Source organism: Macaca nemestrina, chromosome 7 (genome assembly GCF_043159975.1).
Source record: "Macaca nemestrina isolate mMacNem1 chromosome 7, mMacNem.hap1, whole genome shotgun sequence".
NCBI classification, from domain to species: domain Eukaryota; kingdom Metazoa; phylum Chordata; class Mammalia; order Primates; family Cercopithecidae; genus Macaca; species Macaca nemestrina.
In genome coordinates, this window is record NC_092131.1 from 149,569,212 (window position 1) to 149,593,386 (window position 24,175).

Below are 24,175 nucleotides of genomic sequence, written 5' to 3' on the forward strand. Positions count from 1 at the left end.
GTGCATATTCAAACACCTTGGTTAGCAACCGAATGGTATTTTACCTTTTAAATGGATTATTTCCTGCAATTCTAAATATAAATGGATAAAATTTACTGAGGTTTTTCAAAACAAGTTAGAGAGATTTAGATTGAATCAGTATAAATTTTGTTTGTTGTATTAAATTTGATATAGAATAATATCAAGAGAACTTTTAAGCTTACTTTAGAGAACCAATGGACTTAATGCTACTATTATAAAGTAGAAAAGTTTTCTGGGCTGCTGAATTTCTGTGTTTTACTTAATTTTTGGCATCTTGGATAATGTTAACAGGCTGTTAACAATTAGCTGTTTAGCTAATTGGCTTTTTAGGCAAATGGCCATGAGATAGGGTGTCTCTTAATCACCTTGCACAATAAAATTAGCTGAATCCATTTATGTACTAGTAATTACAAAGTCCTTTTTTTCTGTTTTAACAAATATTTTTAAATTATAATATTCTTGAGCTTTAATGCTTAAGTGATCTGTGTTCTTAAAAAGGTCATCTCTTCCAAGCATAAGCTATTGTATTACTTACATTGGTTTTATCAGAATTATATGCATGGTAAAATGGCTAAAAGTAAACCTCAGTGGTAATTAATGCAAACAAAAATAAGTTTATGACTGCTTTACATTTACAATAATATGCAATAATAAGGATATAACCTTTGTAATCCATTAATACAGTATTTTTCTGTGTGATTCTAGAATCAGTGCTGCTGATGTAGACCTACAGTGGAATTTTTCACAGACTCCAATTGAGCATGTGTTTCCTGTTCCTAATGTTTCTCACAATGTTGCCTTGAAAGTCAGTGTTCAGTCTTTGCCCAGACAATCTAATTACCCAGTTTTGACCTGCAGTATTCACACTAATATTGGCCTTTATGAGAAAAGAATTCAACAACATAAACTTAAAACCCATCAGCACCATAATCCAAATGAAGCAGAACAATGTGGTACAAACAGTTCACAGCGTCTGTGTAGCAAACAAACTTGGACCATGGCACCTGAAAGTGTATTACATGCAAAAAGTGGCCCAAGTCCAGAATATACTGCAGCTGTCAAAAACGTCAAACTATATCCAGGCACTGGCAGTAAATCTGACCATGGGACATCTCAAGCCAATATTCTGGGCTTTAGTGGTATAGGCGATATAAAATCACATGAAACATCAGTGAGAGCTTTAAAATCATTTTCAATGGTTGATTCCAGTGTCTCTAACCGCCAGAGTTTCTGGCAGTCAGCTGGTGAGACTAACCCTTTAATAGGCTCTTTAATTCAGGAGCGGCAAGAAATCATTGCAAGAATTGCCCAGCATTTGATTCATTGTGATCCAAGCACTTCACATGTTTCTGGACATCCATTTCATACTCAAGAGTCTAGTTCACTCCATTCAAAACTTTCCCGTGTTTCACAAGAAAATGAGAATGTGGGAAAAGGTAAAGAAACTTTCTCCATGTCTTTTGGTAATCCAGAGTTTACCTCCCCAGAAGACAGCAATGAGGGGAAAATTCGACTAAAACCAGAAACTCCTCGAAGTGAAACTTGTATTTCTAATGACTTTTCTTCTCATATGCCTGTTGGAGAGACTAATCCTTTGATAGGCTCTTTACTCCAGGAGCGGCAAGATGTTATTGCAAGGATTGCTCAACACTTGGAGCACATTGATCCAACAGCATCACATATCCCCCGGCCGTCATTCAACATGCATGACTCCAGTTCAGTTGCATCTAAAGTGTTTAGGAGTTCATATGAAGACAAAAATTTGTTGAAGAAAAATAAGGATAAGTCCTCAGTTTCCATTTCTCACACAAAATGTTCCTTGTTAGGAGACACCAGTGATGGGAAAACCTTAGTATCTAATAAATGTTTTACTTCTTTTAAAAATAATAGTAAAGAAAAGTGTTCTTTGAAACGTCAAACAAGAAATCAATGTCAGAACAATCCTAGTGAAATCATCCAAAGTACATATCAGGAAACACGGAACAAAAGTTCTAGTTTGTCGACTTCCTCAATTTTGTCTCAGCACAAAGAAAATAACTTAGATTTGACAAGCAGATTTAAGGAGCAAGAAATGAGCAATGGAACTGATAAGCAGTATTCAAATTGCAGCAGTATTGACAAACAGATTTGTACAAATAAGTATAAGGAAAAAATAATAAATGAGAACTATAATCCAAAATTCTTTGGCAATCTTCAATCTGATGATTCAAAGAAAAATGACTCAAAAATAAAAGTTACTGTGTTGGAAATGTCTGAATATTTGAACAAATATGAAAGCATGTCCTCAAATAAAGACTCAAAAAGGCCTAAGACATGTGAGCAAAATACTCAACTTAATAGCATAGAGAATTATCTCAATAAAGATAATGAAGGTTTCAAATGTAAAAAGTCAGACCAATTAAAAAATGAACAGGATAAGAAAGAAGATCCAACTAATGAAAAATCCCAAAACTATTCTCAGAGAAGTATAGAAGACTGTTTGTCTACATGTGAGCAACCAAAAAATACAGAGGTATTGGTAAGTAACATCTAATATGTCAAATATAATTCTGAAATATTTGTTATGATTTAAATTTTGTTCACAGGAGATCTAGTTATAAAGTCCCAAGGTTCCATTATCTATAGGACACACAATCTGATACAGCAATAAACCTACAGAACTAGTATTAACATCCTTGCAAATAACCCACTCTCTTAAGAACAAAAAGTAAATGGAGGAAATAAAGATCAGGCTGTTTAAAAACTAGGAAGTGGTACCTTTTTTTAAAGCTATTAATAGGACAGTAATTGTTTTCATGAGGTGTTATGTCTATTATTTAGGTCTTTTAGCTCTGTTCTCCGCCTGCTCCCCCATCTTAAAGGCCTCTTTTTCTTCTAGTCAGAAGCACCCAGGCCAGGCACAGTGACTCACAGCCTATAATCCCAACACTTTGGGAGGCCAAGGCAGAAGATCACTTGAGCTCAGGAGTTGGAGACCAGCCTGGGCAACATAATGAGACCCTATCTCTACAAAAAAAAAAAAAAAAAATTAAAAATTAGCTAGGCATGGTGGTACATGCCTGTAGGCCTAGCTATTTGAGAGGCTGAGGTGCGGGAATCACTTGAGCCCAGGAGTTCAAGGTTGCAGTGAGCTATGATTGTCCCATTACATTCCAGCTTGGGTGACAGAGTGAGACCCTGTCTCAAAAAAACAAAAACAGAAAAAAACCAACCAACCAAAAAAAAAACACAGAAGCACTCAGCTTTTTAATATTTGATCTGTAATGTCAAGAGAATACTATATAATATTTATAAAATATTACTAGGATTTTGTATGTTGCTTGTATATAACGTTCAGTTATATTACATATTAGGTTTCTGCAAAAGTAATTGAAGTTTTTGCCACTGAAAGAAATGGCAAACCTCAATTGCTTTTGCATGAACCTAATAGGATACTTGGTTCTTTGTGGTACTTCACCATATGGGACAGGTAGGACAGTTATGAGGAAACTGGGACTCAAAGAGAATAACTGACATACCAGTAGCTGTACAAAGTCCTTAGTGATTCAACTGGCACCCTCACCCCAGTCTCTTGACTCCTAATCCAGGCTCCTTTCTACTACCTGACAATAATCAAGGATAAATTTGTGGACTATACAAGTCCTTGGTTCATCCCTCCTGTTGAGAAAACAAATTAATCCCTCCTGCTGCCCTTTTTTGTTTATTTCAGCACTTACAAACAATTCTTGGAGTGTAAACAAGAGTCAGAAATCAAATTTGTATTAGCTTAATGTATTATTTGTTAGCAGGTCCGACCCAATATTAGCGGTGTACCGATTGTGCTATGCCATTGGTCAGTTAATGACTTTCAAATTGTCTATAGGGAAATCACCAAGCTACTGGTCAAAACACCTGAGTTCTAGTCCTGGCTTCACAGTTTAGTCCTTGAGTGACTATAAATAAGTCATATTACTTCTAAAAACCTGTTTCCTCAATTTTACAAGACTCATGATTAATATCTTTTGCCTTAGAGCAGTGATAAACAATTTATAAATATTTTGTAGTCCTTAATGTACTATATACATAAAAGATATTTTAAGTTATTTTCATTTTATTTGATTTCCTACCGAACTACCTTTTAATTTCTAAAAATCATTAGGCTCCACTTTCCTTTACTTTTCCAAGCAGTATCTCAATTATATGGAAAACTTCTTAAGTACCTTGATCCAAGTCTAAATGACCTTGGTTTGTCTTTTTTATCACTCAAATTCGTTTTTCTGGACATTTCAAAATTATGCCATGTTTCCAGTTTATATTTTTCTTCCGAAGATCTCGCCCTAACATAGGGTTTAATCAAATGGTAGTTTCCAATTTTCTAAAAGCATAATTGTCACAAAAACCTACACTGGCCTTAAGAATATTCGGTTCTTTTGATCCTGTTATCTAATAGGGAGGCTTAACCCTGGCCATGGTATTTTTCAAGCCCACTAAAATTCATTTTTTTCATGTACCTGTTTTAAATATAATAAACAGTTTACTGTGTGCCCCATCTGAATATTTTACACATGTTGACTTACTTAATCCCTCTCACTTTGATATGAGATTAAGTGATTTTACTAACTCCAGTTTACAAATGAGGACCTTGAGCTAGGGAAATTACATAACTTGCCCAGGTCACAAAGCTAATAAATGGTAGAGCCAAGACCCAGAATAATATTTTATAATTTTTATTCATGTAATTTTTATGAATTTCTGATCTTTGGGTATAAACTTGTCCAGTCCTTAAGAATTAACCTATTTCTTGTATCACATCAGAAACATAGTGCTGTGACTGCATTATATATAATTTTAAATTTACAGTGTTTCTTATATTTCTATATGATGTTCCACCAAATTATATCATCTGAAAATGTTGACATAGTTTTATATTTTTCATTATACTAGTATTTATATAATATACTAACATTATACTAATTTTTCCTGTGAGTACAGTAGTCACCCCTTATCCATGGTTTCCTTTCCATGGTTTCAGTTTACTCATGGTCAACCAGGTCAGAAAATAGGTGAATACAGTACAATAAGATACTTTGAAAGAGAGAAAGACTACATTCACACATAACTTTTATTACATCATATTATTATAATTGTATTTTATTATTACTAATCTCTTATTGTACCTAATTTATAAATTAAACTTTAGGATAGGTATGTATAGGAAAATATATATATATTGTTTGGTACTACACGTGATTTCAGGCATCCACTGGGGTTCATGGGATATATCCCCTGAGCATAAGAGGGGACTACCATAGTAGTTTTTTTACAAATTGAAATAACCAAATATTAGCTTGCTAGATGATAAATTCTGAACAAACATGAACATATAAGGCATTTACATTTGGACATATTTTCTTTAGAACTTAATTCAACATATTACAATAACCATTTTAGACATTATTTTCCAATTGAAATATATATATTGTGTGTAAACATAAGATGTAGATATACAGGTTGAGCATCCCAAATTTGAAATGTTCCAAAATCCCAAACTTTTTAATTGCTGACAAGGTGCTCAAAGGAGATTTTCATTGGAACGTTTCAGATTTGGGATTTTTGCATTTGGGGTGCTTAACCGGTAAAGTATATAGGATGCAAGTATTCCAAAATTAGAAAAAAAATCCAAACTTCTAAACACTTCTAGTCCCCAAGTATTTTGGATAAGGGATATCCCACTTGTATATCACCAACTTCACCAGCAATACCTCAGAATGTGTTAGGAACGAGTCTAAAAATGAAAAAGCTGTCCACATTCTTTAAATGGTATTTAAATATTACAATTAAAATCTAATTATTTTCCTAACAGAGGACTACACTGAAACATTCAAATGTCTGGCGAAAACATAATTTTCATTCCTTGGATGGAACTTCAACCAGAGCCTTTCATCCTCAAACTGGTTTGCCTCTTCTTTCAAGCCCTGTAAGCATTTTTTTTTTTTCTTATCTCATGCTTAGAACTTGCACACATCTGAAAGGTTTACAAATAATTTCATTCGAATTTTAATTGAAAAAATTTAAATATCTTTAAATTTCCAGTTATGAAACATTTTATTTTTTGATCACACATTTAACAGCTATGTGATAATACAGGGAAAGACAAAAATGTGAATAAAAATGAAATGTATTAGAGTTATAAAATTTCTCTGAAATTCTTTTGCCTAACATTTTAACTGTTACTAGACGTGAAAAAAGCAAAAACCATCAAGTGGATTTGTATCTTACTGATACCACTAACTGGGTCATCTGCAAGTTAAATCTATTGCTGTTTTTGATTTGGAATCCCTTCACTTAATCATCTTGAGACATATAAATCTGTCCACTCCTCAATTACAAATAGATTTACAGATCTGAGTGCAGTGGTTAAAAGCATCACTTTGGAGTCACATTGACTTCCCCCTAGTTATGCGACACAGTCTCTTGGAGTCTCAGTTTCCTCATATGTAAATCAGGATGATAATGTCTACCTTAGTGTTGTGAGGATGGTTAGTATCATCCCTCTTTCATGTAAGCAGTCAGTAGTTAGTTGGTATGGCTACCATTTCAGTTAAACTTGAGGTAAGCAGTAAATTGTGTAGCAGAACTAAAAATCCTTTTAATTTGCTACAAACGTATTTTTAGTTGTATGTGTTTTTTAGTAACTAGAAAAATACAGTATCTTGTGTATGTTCAAAAAATAATTATTGGACAATAGACGCAGAATTTAAATGTATAACGTGGACCTCAGGCTTCTATTTTAGAAAAATTAAAGTCCAAACAACTTTTAAAAAATTCCAAATGGTTTTTGCTGTTTTTTTTTTAAAATTCTTATGGGTACATAATAGTTGTATATATTTGGCCGGGCGTGGTGGCTCAAGCCTGTAATCCCAGCACTTTGGGAGTCCGAGACGGGTGGATCACGAGGTCAGGAGATCGAGACCATCCTGGCTAACACGGTGAAACCCCATCTCTACTAAAAAATGCAAAAAACTAGCCGGGCGAGGTGGCGGGCACCTGTAGTCCCAGCTACTCGGGAGGCTGAGGCGGGAGAATGGCGTGAACCCGGGAGGCGGAGCTTGCAGTGAGCTGAGATCCGGCCACTGCACTCCAGCCTGGGCGACAGAGCGAGACTCCGTCTCAAAAAAAAAAAAAAAATAGTTGTATATATTTATAAAGTACGTGTGATGTTTTGATACAGGCATACAATGTGTAATGATCAATTCGGGGTAAATGGATTATCCATCACTTCAAGCCTTTATCATTTCTTTATGTTAGGAACCTTCCTATTTCACTCTTATTTTTAAATATACAATAAATTATTGTTAACTATAGTCACCCTGTTATGCTACCAAATACTAGATCTTATTCATTGTATCCAACAGTGTTTTTGAACCTATTAACCATTCCCACTGTATCCCTGCTTCCTCACAACTCTTCCAAGCCTCTGGCAACCATCCTTATACCCTTTATCTTCATTAGTTCAATTGTTTTTGTTAAGCTCCCCCATATGAGTGAGAACATGGAATATCTGTCTTTCTTGCCTGGCCTATTTCACTTAGCATAATGTCCTTCAGCTTCGTTCATATTGTTGCAAATGACAGGATTTCATTCCTTGTGTGGCTGAATAATATTCCATTGTGTATATACTACATTTTCTTTATTCATTCATCTATTGATGGACACTTAGGTTGCTTCCATATCTTGGCTGTTGCAAATGGTGCTGCAGTAAACATTGGAGTGCAGCTCTCTCTTTAATATACTAATTTCCCTTTTTTTTCCTTAAGATATATGCCCAGCAGTGGGATTGCTGGGTCATATGGTAGTTCTGGTTTTCGTTTTTTGAGGAACTTCCATAGTCTTCTCCGCAGCGGCTATACTAATTTACATTCCCACTAATAGTGTATAAGGGTTTCCCTTTTGTTCCATTCTTGCCAGCATCCATTATTGTCTGTCTTTTGGATAAGAGTCATTGTAACTGGAGTGAGACAACATCTCGTTATGGTTTTAATATGCATTTCTCTGGTTAGTGGCATTGAGCATTTTTTTATATACCTGTTGGGCATTTCCATGTTGTCTTTTGAGAAACGTCTGTTCAGATTTTTTTTGTCCATTTTAAAATAAAAACTCCAAATGTTTGACCTACCTGTGCGGTGATTTAAAATGCCCAAGAGATCAGGGAAAAAATTTTCAGCGTCTTCCTAGTGTAAAAAGCACCACAGACTTCTGGTCAATATGGTGGACTGAGTCAATATAGGAAGACACTTGGCCCTTCCCCCCACAGAGATTCTAGAAGAGGTATAATAACTTCCAAATGCATAACGTTGTGTAAGAGCAAGAAAGGAAAATTCCCAAGGAGTAACCTGGGTCAAATTTTGCTCCACTAGGATATTTGAACCTAAAATAGCACTAGGGTTCAATGCCCCTGCTGAGACAGGAGTCAAGGCTGCAAGTCTGTAACAATCTTAGCTGAGACCAGATTCTTCATAAAGCCAGGCACAGGGAAGACTGGCCTTCTCTAAATGAGAGAGGGGGAAAAAATATCCATCTATTTACTCAGGGGTGGAGTACATGGGAGGAAAGGAAGCACCCGAAAGAAATTGTACCTAAATCTAAGCCACACATAGTAGGGGTTCTGAATTTATGCTACCTGTGAGATTCAGAGATGTCTAGCTAAGAAATAGCCATAAAAACTAAAGAACCCATGAAATCCATTTAGTATTAGTAGGGGAAACATGAAACTATCCCACATCTATAACCCAGGGCAGCAAAGATTTATTTTTATGGAAGATACCTCTTACTGAAGATGATCTTAGAGGAAAAAAAAATTACAGAGCACCTTAAAAGAATCAGCAGGAGCAAGAAATGGAAGGATGCACGTATAGGAACTCTGTTACCAGAGCAACTTGAGAGTTAAAAACTCTTTTAAGTGTTCTGGGAGAGAAATGAAGGCAAAGATAGGGAATTTAGATGAAAGAACATGGATTTGAACTAAATAGAAATTCTAGATATGAAAAATACATGAAGTGTATACACACACTTGCATACGCATACAGATGAATTAAACAGCAGACTAGGATCAACTCAATAGAGATTTTGTGAGTGGACGGACAAATATTTAGGAAGCACCTAGAATGAAGCACAAAGAGGAAGAGAAATAGTAAAACACGAAAAAGCCATAAAGAAAAGAGAATGAGATGTTCAATGTAAGTCTGGTAGAAGTTTAAAAGGAAAGACTAAATAGAATAAGAAAATGCAATATTAGAAATGAAGGTAGAGAACTTTGCAGAATTGAAGACATGAGGATTTAGATTGAAAATTTCACAATTAAGTTCTGACTACAGTAAATAACATGGTGCACTTGTACAGCTCTCCAAAATGTTGAGGTGGTTTAAATTTTCAGTGTCATCTGTCTCTTCAGTCACCAATTAGACCAGAGAGTCAGGTACACATATTTAATATTCTAGAAACGAAACTGTCTAACTTGTATGTTGTATATGATTTTACCTTTAATTAACATTTAGGTATTTTATTTTAGGATATTTTGAGCTAGGTGGTGTTTTGCTTTAAATGTAATCTGGTATACAATGATGGTTGAAAACCTAGGAGTGTAGTACTTTTCAAATCTATTCTCTGTAAAACATAGGATTCTTGGAAATGTTGCAGTAGGTGGAATGGGCAAAGAGTGGGCAGTGCTGGCGGGACCTCAGGCTCCTATCTGTATTTTTGTTTTTTTGTTTTTTTTCCTTTTTATTTTAAAGTTGGAAGTGTTTTCCACCTCCCCAAAAAATAGAGAAATATATAAAAAAGCAAAATATTCTTTATACTATATATTGGAATTCCATGCAATTTTTTCCATGTTTTTCCAAACAGGTTTTGGAAAAAACTGTTTCTGCTTCTTAAAAAATCAAAACATAGTAAAAGTGCTTTTATTAATCATCTGTTTTTTCAACACTAGTTAATAAAGTAAAAATAAGAACAATATGTAATGAACAGCATGATTTTAAATAAGCTATTATAGGAGAAGTTGTAGTATTTCAAAGATATGCTTAAATTTCATTTAAAAACTCTTTTATCAATTCGAGAAAGAAATTACGGTTTTTTTTTAATATCACAAATGATCATTTTGACTTTAGGTTCCTCAGAGAAAAACACAATCAGGTTGCTTTGATCTGGATTCTTCATTACTGCATCTGAAAAGCTTCTCATCTAAAAGGTATTTATCTCAAAATTCATTTGTGTGTTTCAAACAGAATTTCACAAAATTCTGGTCTTTAACAATAAATAATGTTGATTCTAAAAATCAGAATTGTAACAGGAATCTTATTTACAGCATGATACCATGTACACACACAGTTATTAAGGATGAGTGTGGAAGAAATTAAGGCAGAGAGTAGCAACTATATAGTGGTCATCATAATGAACTCTTACATTGGTTTTAACATTTAAATGGTTTTATATATTTCTAGTTACTAACCTCTACTACCTTTCACTCTTTCAGGGGGGAAAAAAAAACAACCCTGGCCATTTTTTTCCCTGTTGGCAAATAATACTCTGATTATATTCTTTAGTGACAAAATTTTGCCCTTGTATTCTCATACTTAGAATAAGATTGATATAGAAGTCTGAATTATTATTTATTTCCAGTAGATGCCACTATGTGATATGTTCTAAATTCCACCTCGAAATCTTTTAGGATATGTGTATGTGTGTTTATAAAATATTGTAACAAAGATAAAATCTTATTGGGAATTTTAAACTTGAAATTTTACATTGTAAAATTTGGTAACATTAATATGGTAGTTTGAGTAGGATTGTTCAGATTTTCCTAATTTTGTACATAATATTATGTACAAAGTAATAATATTGTGCCTTGGCTTGGTGGCTCACACCTGTAATCCCCAGCACTTTGGGAGGCTGAGGCAGGAGCATTGCCTGAAGCCAGGAGTTTGAGGCTGTAATGAGCTATGATGGTGCCACTGTACTCCAGCCTGGGTAACAGAGTGAGACCCTGTGTCAAGATTAAAAAAATAAAGTATTGTGGCTAATGTGTTCTTTTGCTGATTTGTTTTTCTAATAGTCCTCGACCATGTTTAAACATTGAAGATGATCCAGATATTCATGAAAAACCATTTTTGAGTTCTAGTGCTCCACCTATAACAAGTCTTAGTCTCCTAGGAAATTTTGAGGTAATGTGCTTTGAAACTGTTTTTTAAATGAAAATTTTATACCCTAGGTTCCAGGATGTCATTTTATGTCTTTAACTTTGGTTGTGAAAAAGAAATAAATAATTGTCTTTTTTCAAGCCTTGAAATCTTTTTACTTTATTTTCACAAGAAGGGAAGTCAGAATTGTTGGCACTGACATCTTAGATTTGGGTAGCTGGTAGTGGAGAAGAGAAGACCTGGTGAAATTAGGTTGGATTGAGGAATCTCGTACTTAAGCCAGGAGGATAGATTTGGCTACATCTTCTTACGTGGTAAAATTGGGTCTAGGACCCAGAGAAAATAATGGGGGACTATTAGCAGCCTCTTCATAATCAGGAAAGTTGATTTACAAAACCAAACGGTTCTCTGTACTTTATTTGCAACTTCTTTGTAAATCTACAGCTATTCTAAAGTAACAAGGTTATTTTTTAAAAATTCAAGTAAAGATTTCTGATGTGTTTACTCCCAATATTTTACTTGGGGTCAAGTAGAAATCATGGGTTTCAATTGTCTGTAATTAGAAATCAGCTTAACCTTAAACATGAACGTGTAAATGACATTTTTGAAGTGATTTTAACTGGTGAGTTTTTTTAGGGGAAAATAATTAAAATTTTGTGTTTTTAAGATAGTTTTACAGGGGTTGTGTTTTGATATATTAACCATTTGCTTTATAACTATTTTACTAGTGAAGCTATCTTTCAAAGTTTTAGTGGGAATGAAAAGATATTTCATGTTAAGTAAGTCTTTTCCATGTCACTTCCAAGGTATCAGTTCAAAGATGTCAAGCTTTCTATTCCTCTTTGTCATCAAATTAAAAGTGCATAGGCCATTGTGAGGGTCAGGTGGCTCTGCAGCCTTTGTACTACAAGAAATTTTTTTTATTGCTCCTTTTGAGGCATGCATGTACTGCAAAAAATGTATAAGGGAAAAAGAAAGCAGTCTGATATGTGAAAAGTTTAGAAAAGGGAGTGTGTTAGGCTGTTTTTGCATTGCTATAAAGAAATGCCAGAGGCTGGATAATTTTTTTTTTTTTTTTTTTTTTTGAGACGGAGTCTCGCTCTGTCACCCAGGCTGGAGTGCAGTGGCCGGATCTCAGCTCACTGCAAGCTCCGCCTCCCGGGTTCCCGCCATTCTCCTGCCTCAGCCTCCCTAGTAGCTGGGACTACAGGCGCCCGCCACCTCGCCTGGCTAGCTTTTTGTATTTTTTTTTAGTAGAGACGGTGTTTCACCGTGTTAGCCAGGATGGTCTCGATCTCCTGACCTCGTGATCCGCCCGTCTCGGCCTCCCAAAGTGCTGGGATTACAGGCTGGAGCCACCGCGCCCAGCCGAGGCTGGATAATTTTTAAGAAAAGAGGTTTATTGGCCGGGCGCGGTGGCTCAAGCCTGTAATCCCAGCACTTTGGGAGGCCGAGACGGGCGGATCACGAGGTCAGGAGATCGAGACCATCCTGGCTAACACGGTGAAACCCCGTCTCTACTAAAAAATACAAAAAACTAGCCGGGCGAGGTGGCGGGCAACTGTAGTCCCAGCTACTCGAGAGGCTGAGGCAGGAGAATGGCATAAACCCAGGAGGCGGAGCTTGCAGTGAGCTGAGATCCGGCCACTGCACTCCAGCCTGGGCCACAGAGCGAGACTCCGTCTCAAAAATAAAAATAAAAAAGAAAAGAAAAGAGGTTTATTGGCTCACAGTTCTGCAGGCTTTACATGAAGCATGGTGCTGGCATCTGCTTCTGATGAGTCCTCGGGGAGCTTTTACTTATGGTAGTAGGCACAGCGGGAGCAGGCAAATCATATGGTGAGAGCAGGAGCAAGAGAGCGAGGGGGGAGGTGCCATATGCTTTTAAACAACCAGATCTTGTAAGAACCTACTATTGCAAGGACGGAACCAAGCCGTTCGTGAAGGATCCACCTCCGTGACCGAAATAGCTCCTACCAGGCCTCCACCTTCAACATTGGGGATTACATTTCAACATGAGATTTGAAGGAGACAATATGCAAACCATATCAAGGAAGATAGTTAAAAATCAGTACACAGTTTTTTTCAGAGGATTCTATTTGTGCAGATATACATACATTTTTCAAGTGACTTAAGGAAGAAATAGAGATGCTCTGAGACTGTCCAACCCATAGGTCTTATTTATAACGAATTTGATGTTTTCTTAAGTAAATTACAGAAGATATTTCCTCAGCTTAGCGAATTTGACATTCTGTGCAATAAAGGATGGGGTTAGACTTGAGTCACTAAAATGACACATTAGACTTGTTTAGTGAAAACAGGGAAAGTCTTATCCCTGTAATGTTGTTGGGGGAAATCATCATCCTTAGACATTATTTGTGGGGCATTAGGTGGAGTCTGGAAATACATGGACACAGAATAACACCCAAATAGTCTAATAGCTAATAGTCACCTTTTCTTGCCACCATTTAGAGCAAGCTTGTCCAGCTTGGGGGCTAGGACAGCTTTGAATGCAGCCCGACACAAATTCATAAACTTTCTTAAAATGTTGTTAGATTTTTTTTGTGATATTAGGCTCATCAGCTATTGTTAATGTGTGGGTATATGTATCTACCTATCTATATATAGAGAGAGAGAGAGATTTTTTTTTTTCTTTTTGAGGCAGTCTCACTCTGTTCCCCAGGTCTGGGTGCAATGGCGCAACCTTGGCCCACTGCAACCTCTGCCTCCCAGGTTCAAGCAGTTCTCCTGCCTCAGCCTCCCAAGTAACTGGGATTACAGGAACACACCACCATGCCCAGCTAATTTTTGTATTTTCAGTAGAGACGAGTTTCACCATGCTGGTCAGGCTGGTCTCGAACTCTTGACCTCAGGTGATCCACCTGCCTCAGCCTCCCAAAGTGCTGGGATTACAGGCATAAGCCACCATGCCCAACCAGTGTTAGTATACTTTACATGTGGCCCAAGACAATTCATATTTTACATATGCCCCAAGTCAATTCTTCTTCCAGTGTGGCCCAGGGAAGCCAAAAGATTGGACACCCCTGATTGAGTTTTCTACTGCAAAACCTTGTCATCATCCATTCAATTCATCTGTCCTGTGATTTTCTTCAGTCAGTTCAGTCAAGCATAATACAACCATTGGAAATGAGTTATTTTTCCTATATGAGGGAATCTTAGTGCTTTCTGTCAGTATAAAATAGCTTGTATATTCTAGAATTTTATATAAATACAGTCACACAGTATGTACTCTTAGGGGGGTGGCTTGTGGATTTATTTAACTCAGTGTCATTTTTTTAAGATAATCCGTGTTGTCCTGTGTATCAAGAGTTCATTCATTTTTAATGCTGTTGTATGGATAGACCACAGTTTGTTTATTCATTCACCTGATTTTAGACATTTGGGTTGTCACCAGTTTGGGGTTATTAAAAATAAAGCTGCTATAAACATTTGTGTATGAATTTTTATGTGAACATAAATTTTCATTTCACTTGGGTAATTACCCAGAATAGGAGAGGAGAGGAGAGAATAGAATAGAGTAGAGTAGAGTAGAGTAGAGTAGAGTAGAGTAGAGTAGAGTAGAGTAGAGTAGGTAATAGGATAGATGTATGTTTAACTCTTAAGAAACTGCCAAGCCGGGCGCGGTGGCTCAAGCCTGTAATCCCAGCACTTTGGGAGGCCGAGACGGGCGGATCACAAGGTCAGGAGATCGAGACCATCCTGGCTAACACGGTGAAACCCCGTCTCTACTATAAAATACAAAAAACTAGCCAGGCGAGGTGGCGGGCGCCTGTGGTCCCAGCTACCCGGGAGACTGAGGCAGGAGAATGGCGTAAACCCGGGAGGCGGAGCTTGCAGTGAGCTGAGATCCGGCCATTGCACTCCAGCCTGGGCAACAGAGCTAGACTCCGTCTCAAAAAAAAAAAAAAAGAAAAAAAAAGAAACTGCCAAGCTATTTTCAAAAGTGATTATACCATTTTAATTTGCATCAGCATTGTATGAGAGTTCTAGTTCTTCCACATCTTTACCAGTGTTTGCAATGATCAGTCGTTTTCACCTTAATTATTGTGGTTTGAATTTGTATTTCCCTGATGACTTGATGTTGAGCCTCTTTTCCTGCACTTATTTGCCAAATAAGCATATATGTTTTCCAAGTCTGAAGTTTGGCTGTACATTTTTGTGACGGTGTCTTTACAAGAGTAAAAGATTTTAAGTTTTTTGATGTCTAATTTAGTAACATTTTCTTTAATGAATCTTACTTTGTGATGTTGAATCTAAAAAAACATTGCCTAGCCCAAGGCTTCTTTACACTAGTACTGTTGACATTTGAGTTAGATAATTCTTCTGAAGGGCTGTTTGTGCTTTGTGGGGTGTTTAGCAGAATCTCTGGCCTCTACCCACTTGATTCCAATAGTACCCCCGTTTCCAGTTCTAGTAACCAAAAATGTCTTCATATATTACCATATATCCCCTGGGTGAGAACCACTGGCTCAACCCAAGGTCACAAAGCTTTTTTTCTGTTTTCTTCTGAAAGTTTGTGTTAGCTCATATGTTTAGATCTGTGATCTATTTTGAGTTGATTTTTACATGATAGGAGCTGTGCAGTCAAGGTTCCCTTTTTTATGCATATGGATGTTCAATTTTCTAGTCTTGAAATCAGGTAATGTGAGTCCTAACTTTATTGTTTTTTTCTCAGAATTGCTTAAACCATTTTAGCTCCTTTGTTTTTTCATATAAATTTTAGAATCAGCTTGTCTATTTCCACAAAATAGCCTGCTGAGATTTTGTTTGGCTTACTTTAATATAGATCAATTGGAGGAAAATTGACATCTTAAAAATATAAAGTCTTTCAGTCCATGAAATCTATTTATTTAGATATTCTTTTATTTCTTTCATCAGTGTTTTATAGATTTTAGCATGCATATCTCAGACATCTTTTTTTTAAAAAATAGGGGTAGGGACTTTTCTCTGTTACCCAGGCTGGAGTGTAGCTGCGTGATCATACCTCATTGCAACCTCGATCTCCTGGGTTGAAGCATTCATCCCACATCAGCCTCCCGAATAGCTAGGACTCCACACTTGCACCAACACACCCAGCTAATTTTTTAAAAAATTTTTGTAGAAATAGGACCTTGCTGTGTTTGCACAGGCTTTTCATAAACTCCTGGCCTCACCTCAGTCTCCCCAGCTGCTGGGATTACAAGTGTGAGCCACCACGCCTAGCCCAGATTTTTGATATATTTTTGTAGATGTATACCTAAGTATTTCATGTTTTCTGGGATATTGTAACTTAAAAATTGTCAATTGTTCATTGCTAGTATTTTTAAATGTATGTGTGTGTGTTATCTATAAAAAATCAGTGATCTTGTTCAACTCATTAATTTCAGTAGATTTTTAAAAATAATCCTTGGGATTTTTCTACACAGACAGTCCTGTGCTCTGTAAATAGGGATAGTTTTGGCTTTTTATTTTCATGCCCTTTTTTTTTTTCTTGTCATACTGAACTGAGTGGGGCCTAGCATATATGCTTGTATATTAAATTTACAAAAATCTAAATTATCTCAGATAGAGTCAACAACTAATATTGGTCATTTGCCTTAATCCATAAACATTTTTGTATGTGCCTCTCCTATGAAAATTTTTTGCATCTTCAGAATGGACTTCTTATTTAGGACACATTAGTTGAGTACTTACTATATGCTAGGAATACAAAGTTTAAATGATAAAGTTCCTGCCTTAGAGATGTTTATTGTCTACTGGAGAAGGTGGGCATATAATTTACCCAGATGGGTAAATAATTTATAAACTCAAGTAATTAGCATTGTAATAGAAGTTTCCTAGTACTTGTATATCTACTGTCTCTGCTAAAAAGGGATTGAGGAAAGCTTTACTGAGGAACTGTCATTTGAGCTTGGTCACAAAAGATGAGAAGGAATTTGCCGAGTAAATTTGTGCAGGAATCAGAGATTCTAGACAAAGGGAACTGCATGTGCAAAGGCACATGTGCAAATGTAAAAGAGCATGACGATGTTGGAAAGGATCAACTGGAGCTGGAGCATGGGACTCTGTACATGTTGGGAGAGATGAAACAAGAGGCATGGTGGAGCTTAAGTGCTGTGCTATGAATGTTGACCTCATTCTATAGACAGCAGGAAACAAAGTTTTTAAGTGGTAGATGATACTATAAGCCTTTAAAAAAAAAAAAAAAGAACTCTGGCAGTACTAGAGAGGATACACTACAGATAGAAAGACTAATTAGAAGATGTAGCGTTAATTTAGAGGAGAGGTTATGAGGATCACCTAGGTCACTAGGATAGTGGTGGTGGTGGGGATGGAGATGAGGCCATGAGACTGAGAGGTAAAATCAACAGGATATGGATTGGATTGATTAGAGGGCAAAAAGGAGATATAGAAGGTTGATTGTGACCCAGGTCATTTGGCTTTATCTTTTTGATCAGGAGATTAGAATTGCTGATATGTCACTGTTTCGCATTTAGACTACACAAACTTTTAGAATCATGAGGCTTTGTAACCTTTCTTTTCAAAGAATTGAAGGAATGCTACTCACGTTTCATGATGTATGCATATATGTGTTGATATATGTATATAAAATAAAGCTTGTGAAAAGTTTTATATGTTTCTCATAACTGGGAAGATAACCACTAAATTGTTAAAAGTAGTTATCTCACTAAGTGACCTCGGGGGAGGGATGGATAAGGGCTTCTGTACTATTTCTGTACTTTTACCTTTTTATAAATGCATGTTTTTATGTTTTAAATTAAACAAAATAAAACTTGTCACATACTACAGTATTTATAAGAGAAGCAATTATTTCTTGGTTAGAATTATAAGTGCTTGACTTCATCTTTTAATGGAACTTCCATATATAACCTGTTAGGTTTTCAAGTGTTTCTCTGTGCCTAGCACCATGAATAGGCACTGCGAGGGATAAATACCTGCTCTGATAGAGCATATTTTTAAATTTACAGATATAAAAACAATGTAGTAAATAGTTAGGCCTAACTAATGCTGAAGTTGCAGGAGAATTCAGTGTGAGTTGGAATAGTGAGAGAAGACCAAACTGTTGTAGGATGGTAGAAGACTGATGGGAGATGGAGTTGACTTCAAGTCAGATGAAAAGCGGAAATAAGGACATGGCAATGGTAACAACCACTGTTCTAGTGCTAGAAAGCATAGTAATATATTTCTTGTTATCACTTCTCTGCCTTTAGGCTAAGTGTATATTTCTTTAAATAGAAAAAAAATGAATGTGTTAGCTTTTAAAATTGAATTATAAAAATTATTTTGTCTTCCAGGAATCTGTCTTGAACTATCGTTTAGATCCTCTCGGCATTGTTGATGGTTTTACTGCCGAGGTAGGGGCAAGTGGTGCTTTCTGCCCCACACATTTGACTCTTCCAGTTGAAGTGTCATTCTACAGTGTTTCAGATGACAATGCTCCCTCTCCTTATATGGCAAGTATTTTTTATATTGTGTGTTTTCCTGCCAAATCAACCGACTTAATAACAAATTTCTTTAAGTGCTTTGGTACAATACTTGAAAGTATAAATCACTTCCTAAGAGCTGAATACAAACTAACATGCCAAAATATTACCTCACAACTTCTTTCTAAGCTAGTTCAAACAACAGATAACCTCTTTTACATTTAAGGATGGTACTAAAAACGTACTTGTTTCTCTTTGTCTTGAAAAAATGGTACAAATTGATTAGTGACACTGTAATTCCATCATGCTGAGTTCACACACATTCTCAAATGCTTACTGTGCACTCGGCCCTCTAGTCCTACAAGGCTTTGGTGACATAAGGCTTCTGTAGGGCCCTTTTACTCCTTTTTCTCCTGTTTGGTTTGGTTTGTCTTTGGGCCTATTCTTTTCTAATCCTAGGGTTCTTTTTTTTTTTTTTTTTTTTTGGATAAGCTCTCACTCTGTTGCCTAGGCTGGAGTGCAGTGGTACAGTCATAGCCCACTGCAGCCTCAAACTTCTGGCCTCAAACCATCCTCCTGCCTTGGAGCTCCTAAGTAGCTGGGTCTGCAGATATGCGCCACCATGCCTAGCTCATTTTTATGTTTTGTAGAGGCAGGGCCTCCCTATGTTGCCCAGGCTGGTCTTGAACTCCTGGCCTCAAGCAGACCTCCCACTTTGGCCTTCCAAGTGTTGGAATTACAGGCATGAGCCACTACAACTAGCCTAATCCTAGAGTTCTTTAGGATACTAGCTACTTCAGACTCATGCTAATGTCTTAATGGAGAGTGAAATAACTAAGAGGAGTTAGAGCAAGCTTGTCCGGCCTACAGCCCACATGCAACCCAGGAAGGCTTTGAATGTAACCCAACACAAATTTGTAAACATTCTTAAAACATTATGATATTTTTTGTGTGATTTTTTTTCTTTTTTTAGCTCATCAGCTATTGTTAGTGTTAGTATATTTTATGTGTGACCCAAGACAATTATTCTTCTGCCAATGTGGCCCAGGGAAGCCAAAGATGGGACACCTCTGAGTTATAGTGTTGAGCCTTAAGATCAATTTATGATTTCACCTTTCTGATTTTTTTTTATTCCAATGGCTTGTGGATAATATAAGCATTCATTTGCAAAAACGATACTGAGTACTAGTATATGATTAGTATCAGCCCTCTTCCAAAAGACAAAGAGAGGTAAGTAGCTAGCCATGCAGGTCTGTAAAAAGTTGACAGTGATGGTATCAAATATGGAGTCAAATCTGGGTTTTCATATTAGGTGTTACTTTTGAGAAATGCAGATTACTGTAGGCATTGAATATTATAGCCTAGTCTTGCTGCTTGAATTTCCTAACTTACTACCTGGCCCAACTGCTTCCTCTCCTAACATGTCTGTCTCCAACCTTCTAGGTTTTCAAGGACATTAGTAACAATGACTTTTGTTATTAAATAAAAGCTGTAAAAAGGGACATCTATATAATTGAGAAACAACAGACAGGAAAGGAAGCTACTCTTAGGAACCTATATGTGACCTACTCATTATTGGCCCAGTTTCCTCAAGGAAAGCTTACTCCATTCTAAGGGTGAAGATTTTAGTCAAGAGCTTGATTAGTGTTTCACACTTTGATAGAAAAAGCATAGTGGTGTCTGCTTGTTTATTCAAAATTTTCTTTTCCCAACAACATTCACATCTGTGGGTCATAAGCGTGAAGATGCCCAGCATAGGTTATTATCGAATGAAGAGGCCCCCCTTCACAAACCTGCCCAGTTATTACATATGCTACCTGTTCATTTACCATAGAAAGATGTACCCACTTTCCCAGAATTATTTTGGAAAAAATAATTTTGGACAATTAATGAAATGGAAAGTACCACTGAGATAAGTTTAATACCAGAATAAATGCATATCATACTCAAATACTTACAATATGAGAGTATATCTACAGCCTGTTTGCCTTACCAGGACATCAAGAATCTCATCAGTTTCACACCTTTTATTGGCATGTAGTAATAGAGGATGGAAAGATAAGGTCTAAAATACTGTGATCTGGCTGTGTGCAGTGGCTCATGCCTGAATCCCAGCATTTTGGGAGGCTGAGGCGGGCAGATCACCTGAGGCTGGCAGATCACCTAAGGCCAAGAGTTCAAGACCAGCCTGGTCAACATGGTGAAACCCTGTCTCTACTAACAATACAAAAAATTAGCTGGGCATGGTGGCACACGCCTATAATCCCAGCTACTTGGGAGGCTAAGGCAGGAGAATAGCTTGAATCCAGGAGGCAGAGGTTGCAGTGAGCCGAGATCGCATCATTGGATTCCAGCCTGGGCTACAAGAGCAAAACTCTGTCTCAAAATAAATAAAATAAAATACTGTGATCTGTCATTAGTGAACAGAGTCCCTGTTGGCCATTAGGATGGCTTGGAAACAAGATAAAAGGGTAAACTGGCTGAAAATCAGCTCAAATAAATATCTTAGATGGAAATTAATGAGCAAAAGGTAATTTGAACTATGCTTTTAAAAAGCAAAACGCATTAATCTTTCACCTTAGTTGATGTCTAAAAAATGAAGGATTGAGAGATAAAAGATTTTATCACTCCAGAAAGTACTAGAGATGTACACACAGATGATTGCAGATCGTTGAATAGATATTGGCAAGGGTATGAATCAGGTTACTGAATTTAATCTATCCTTTTGAGAATCTCTGATTTTCTTTTCTCTGACAACATTCTTCAGTCAACTATCCCGTTTATATTTTTCCTATGAAAAAATTAGAATATTTTCAAAAAATAGGCTGTATTTTTCTATTAAAAGTTTACTTATTAGGAATGCATTCTTTTTGCAAATGACCCAGTCCCAGTGTTTCCTGCTATGGATTAATTTCGTTCCTCAGGGAATATTCTCTATACTTTTGTAGTTGAGTCTGTTTTCAAAGAACTGATTATGTTTTGGTAAGACTATGCATATCACAGACCAGCAGGGCGAAGACATAAAACTCCTATTTGTTACTCTTATAATAACCTTGTTACTCTGATAATAATTTTGGGACCTCTTATCACAGATTATAGAAATGACTCACACGGGTAAAATTTTAGCACAGAAAATCCTATCTTTGTGGTATAGAGGTGGTATAGGATTTCTCATTAAATGATTCCTTAAAGATTAACTCAAAGCCATATAATATTATTCTCCGGTTGGGAGTTAGTGGTAAAAATGTTCTCCAAGTGTTATATGACAACACTTAGCTGTCTAGAAACTGTTGTATTGTGAAACCAGGCAGAAATATCTAAGGCAGGTGTGCCAGTGGCAAATTTATAATATGACTTTCATTATAATATTATCAGGGCCACGTATGATTTCCTTTCATTTGTAATTAACCAGATCAAGATATATTTCTTTCAGTTTTCCACTTATTTGTGCATATTTACTATTCCATAATAATTTGAGGAATTTTTGTATAAGATTTTGACCATATTTATTTTAACCCTACTATTCCATTTTAAAATCCCAGAAGAAAGGCCAGGCATGGTGGCTCACACCTGTAATCCCAGCACTTTGGGAGGCTGGGGCAGGCGGATGCCTTGAGGTCAGGAGTTCAAGACCAGCCTGGCCAACATGGTAAAACCCCATCTCTACTAAAAGCACAAAAATTAGCTGGGTGTGGTGGTGGGTGCCTGCAATACCAGCTACTCGGGAGGCTGAGGCACAAGAATCGCTTGAACCCAGGAGGCAGAGGTTGCACTAAGCCAAGATTGTGCCACTGCACTCCAGTCTTTATGACCGAATGAGGCTCCATCTCAAAAAAAAGAAAAACAAAAATGCCAGAAGAAAATGTGTTTTTCTCTTTTGTGTTAAATATGGTAACTTTTCGTAGGTATTAATATGCTGATCAGTTAAAATGATGAAATTATTACAATAATGATGAATAATAATAAAATTCCAAATAATTTCCCAGTCCCTTTCTAAAATTCCTAACTTGCCAATGCTACTAGTCTTAACATTGCTTACAAATTGTTTTAAATTGTTGCCTTAAACTTTATGGTTTTTTTCAAAAAGCTATTTTTTTTAAATAAATTGATTTAGTTACTGTTACTGTGTTCTAAAAACTATTGGAATTGAATGTATTAAAGGAAACAAGCATAAACTTGGTAGTAGTTGCCTTACCACTTTTACTGTATGTATTTGGTGGGGAGGCCGATGGCTGTCAAGGAAGAACGGTAGTATATTACATGTAGTTATGTGATTTTAAAGATAGCTATTATTTAGGTATATTTTACTTTTTCTTTCTGAAACTAGGAAGAAGATGCGTATAATATTCCATACCTTTTTCATGTAGAGTAAATAGCCACACTGTGCTCATTAAAAAAATGTGGTATACAGAGTACCTCATTAGGCATGTAGGGCAGATTGTAAGAGATAAATTGTTTAAGTTTCATTGCTGTTTTGGTTAGGGTTGCAGTTTGTTGATGTGCTTTTTTCATGCTTTAAATAACCACTTGACAAATCTGATTTGTCAAGAACCACGTATGTGTTAACCTTAATGTGTTAATTTAATAATCTGATGTCAAGTGTTGTTCACTTGACGTTGAGGAATCCATATGTCAGAATGTGGCTTTCCCTTTTACCTTTATCCACTCCTTTTTACTTCCTAACCCTGGAACCCAACAGAGAGATGTCACCTAATAGGACAGTCCTGTTTTATATTTGCTTTTACATAAGTTTGGCATGTACAATGTATAATAATGGAATCATGAAATGTAGAACATACAGTTCTCCTTAACTACCTTAACTGCTTGAAAGAAAAGTATTATCCCAGTTAACATAAATGCATCAGCATTCATTTTTTAAAGCTCTTAAGTATCACAGGCTGGGCACGGTGGGTCACGCCTGTAATCCTAGCACTTTGGGTGGCAGAGGCGGGTGGATCACCTGAGGTCAGGAGTTCAAGACCAGCCTGGACAACATTGTGGAACCCCCCCCGCTGCCATCTCTACTAAAAATACAAAAATTAGCTGGGTGTGATGGTGAGCGCCTGTAGTCCCAGCTACTTGGGCGGCTGAGACAGAAGAATCGCTTGAACCTGGGAGGCAAGGGTTGCAGTGAGCCAAGATCACACCACTGCACTCCAGCCTCGGTGACAGAGTGAGACAGCGTCTCAAAAAAAAAAAAAAAGTATCACAATTACCACCAATAGTCATTTGGTTATCCTAGTTATTGATCATCCTGGTTATTGAGAAACTTTTACACATTCCGTTTGAACTTACCTTGTTTTAACAAATACGCTTTTACCCCATTGATTGGATTTTGCAGTAATGAGAACATCCTGAGAAAAACTACTTCATATACTGGAGCAGGGCTCCCAAACCTTAATGTAAATTGATATCATCTGGAGAATCTTGTTAAAATGTATATTTGACTTCATAAGGTCTGGGAAGAGGCCAGACATTTCACAGTCCTAACGAGTTCACAGGTGATGCTGATGATGCTCATCTGAGGATTGTTCT

At 36.6% G+C, this 24,175-nt stretch overlaps 1 protein-coding gene across 12 annotated transcripts in view; it reads left to right on the forward strand.

Moving 5' to 3' along the window:
* ATOSA (atos homolog A) overlaps positions 1-24,175 on the forward strand; it is a 133,965-nt gene that overhangs the window by 101,430 nt on the left and 8,360 nt on the right. For all 12 annotated transcript variants that reach the window (XR_011606044.1, XR_011606043.1, XM_071066828.1 and 9 more), the window contains 5 exons: positions 727-2,539; positions 5,864-5,977; positions 10,167-10,246; positions 11,111-11,219; positions 18,512-18,670. Coding sequence is in view for 10 of the 12 variants with exons in the window: in XM_071066828.1 (XP_070922929.1) it covers positions 727-2,539; positions 5,864-5,977; positions 10,167-10,246; positions 11,111-11,219; positions 18,512-18,670 (2,275 nt within the window). In the remaining 2 variants the exon portion in view is untranslated. The remainder of the gene's footprint in view (positions 1-726; positions 2,540-5,863; positions 5,978-10,166; positions 10,247-11,110; positions 11,220-18,511; positions 18,671-24,175) is intronic.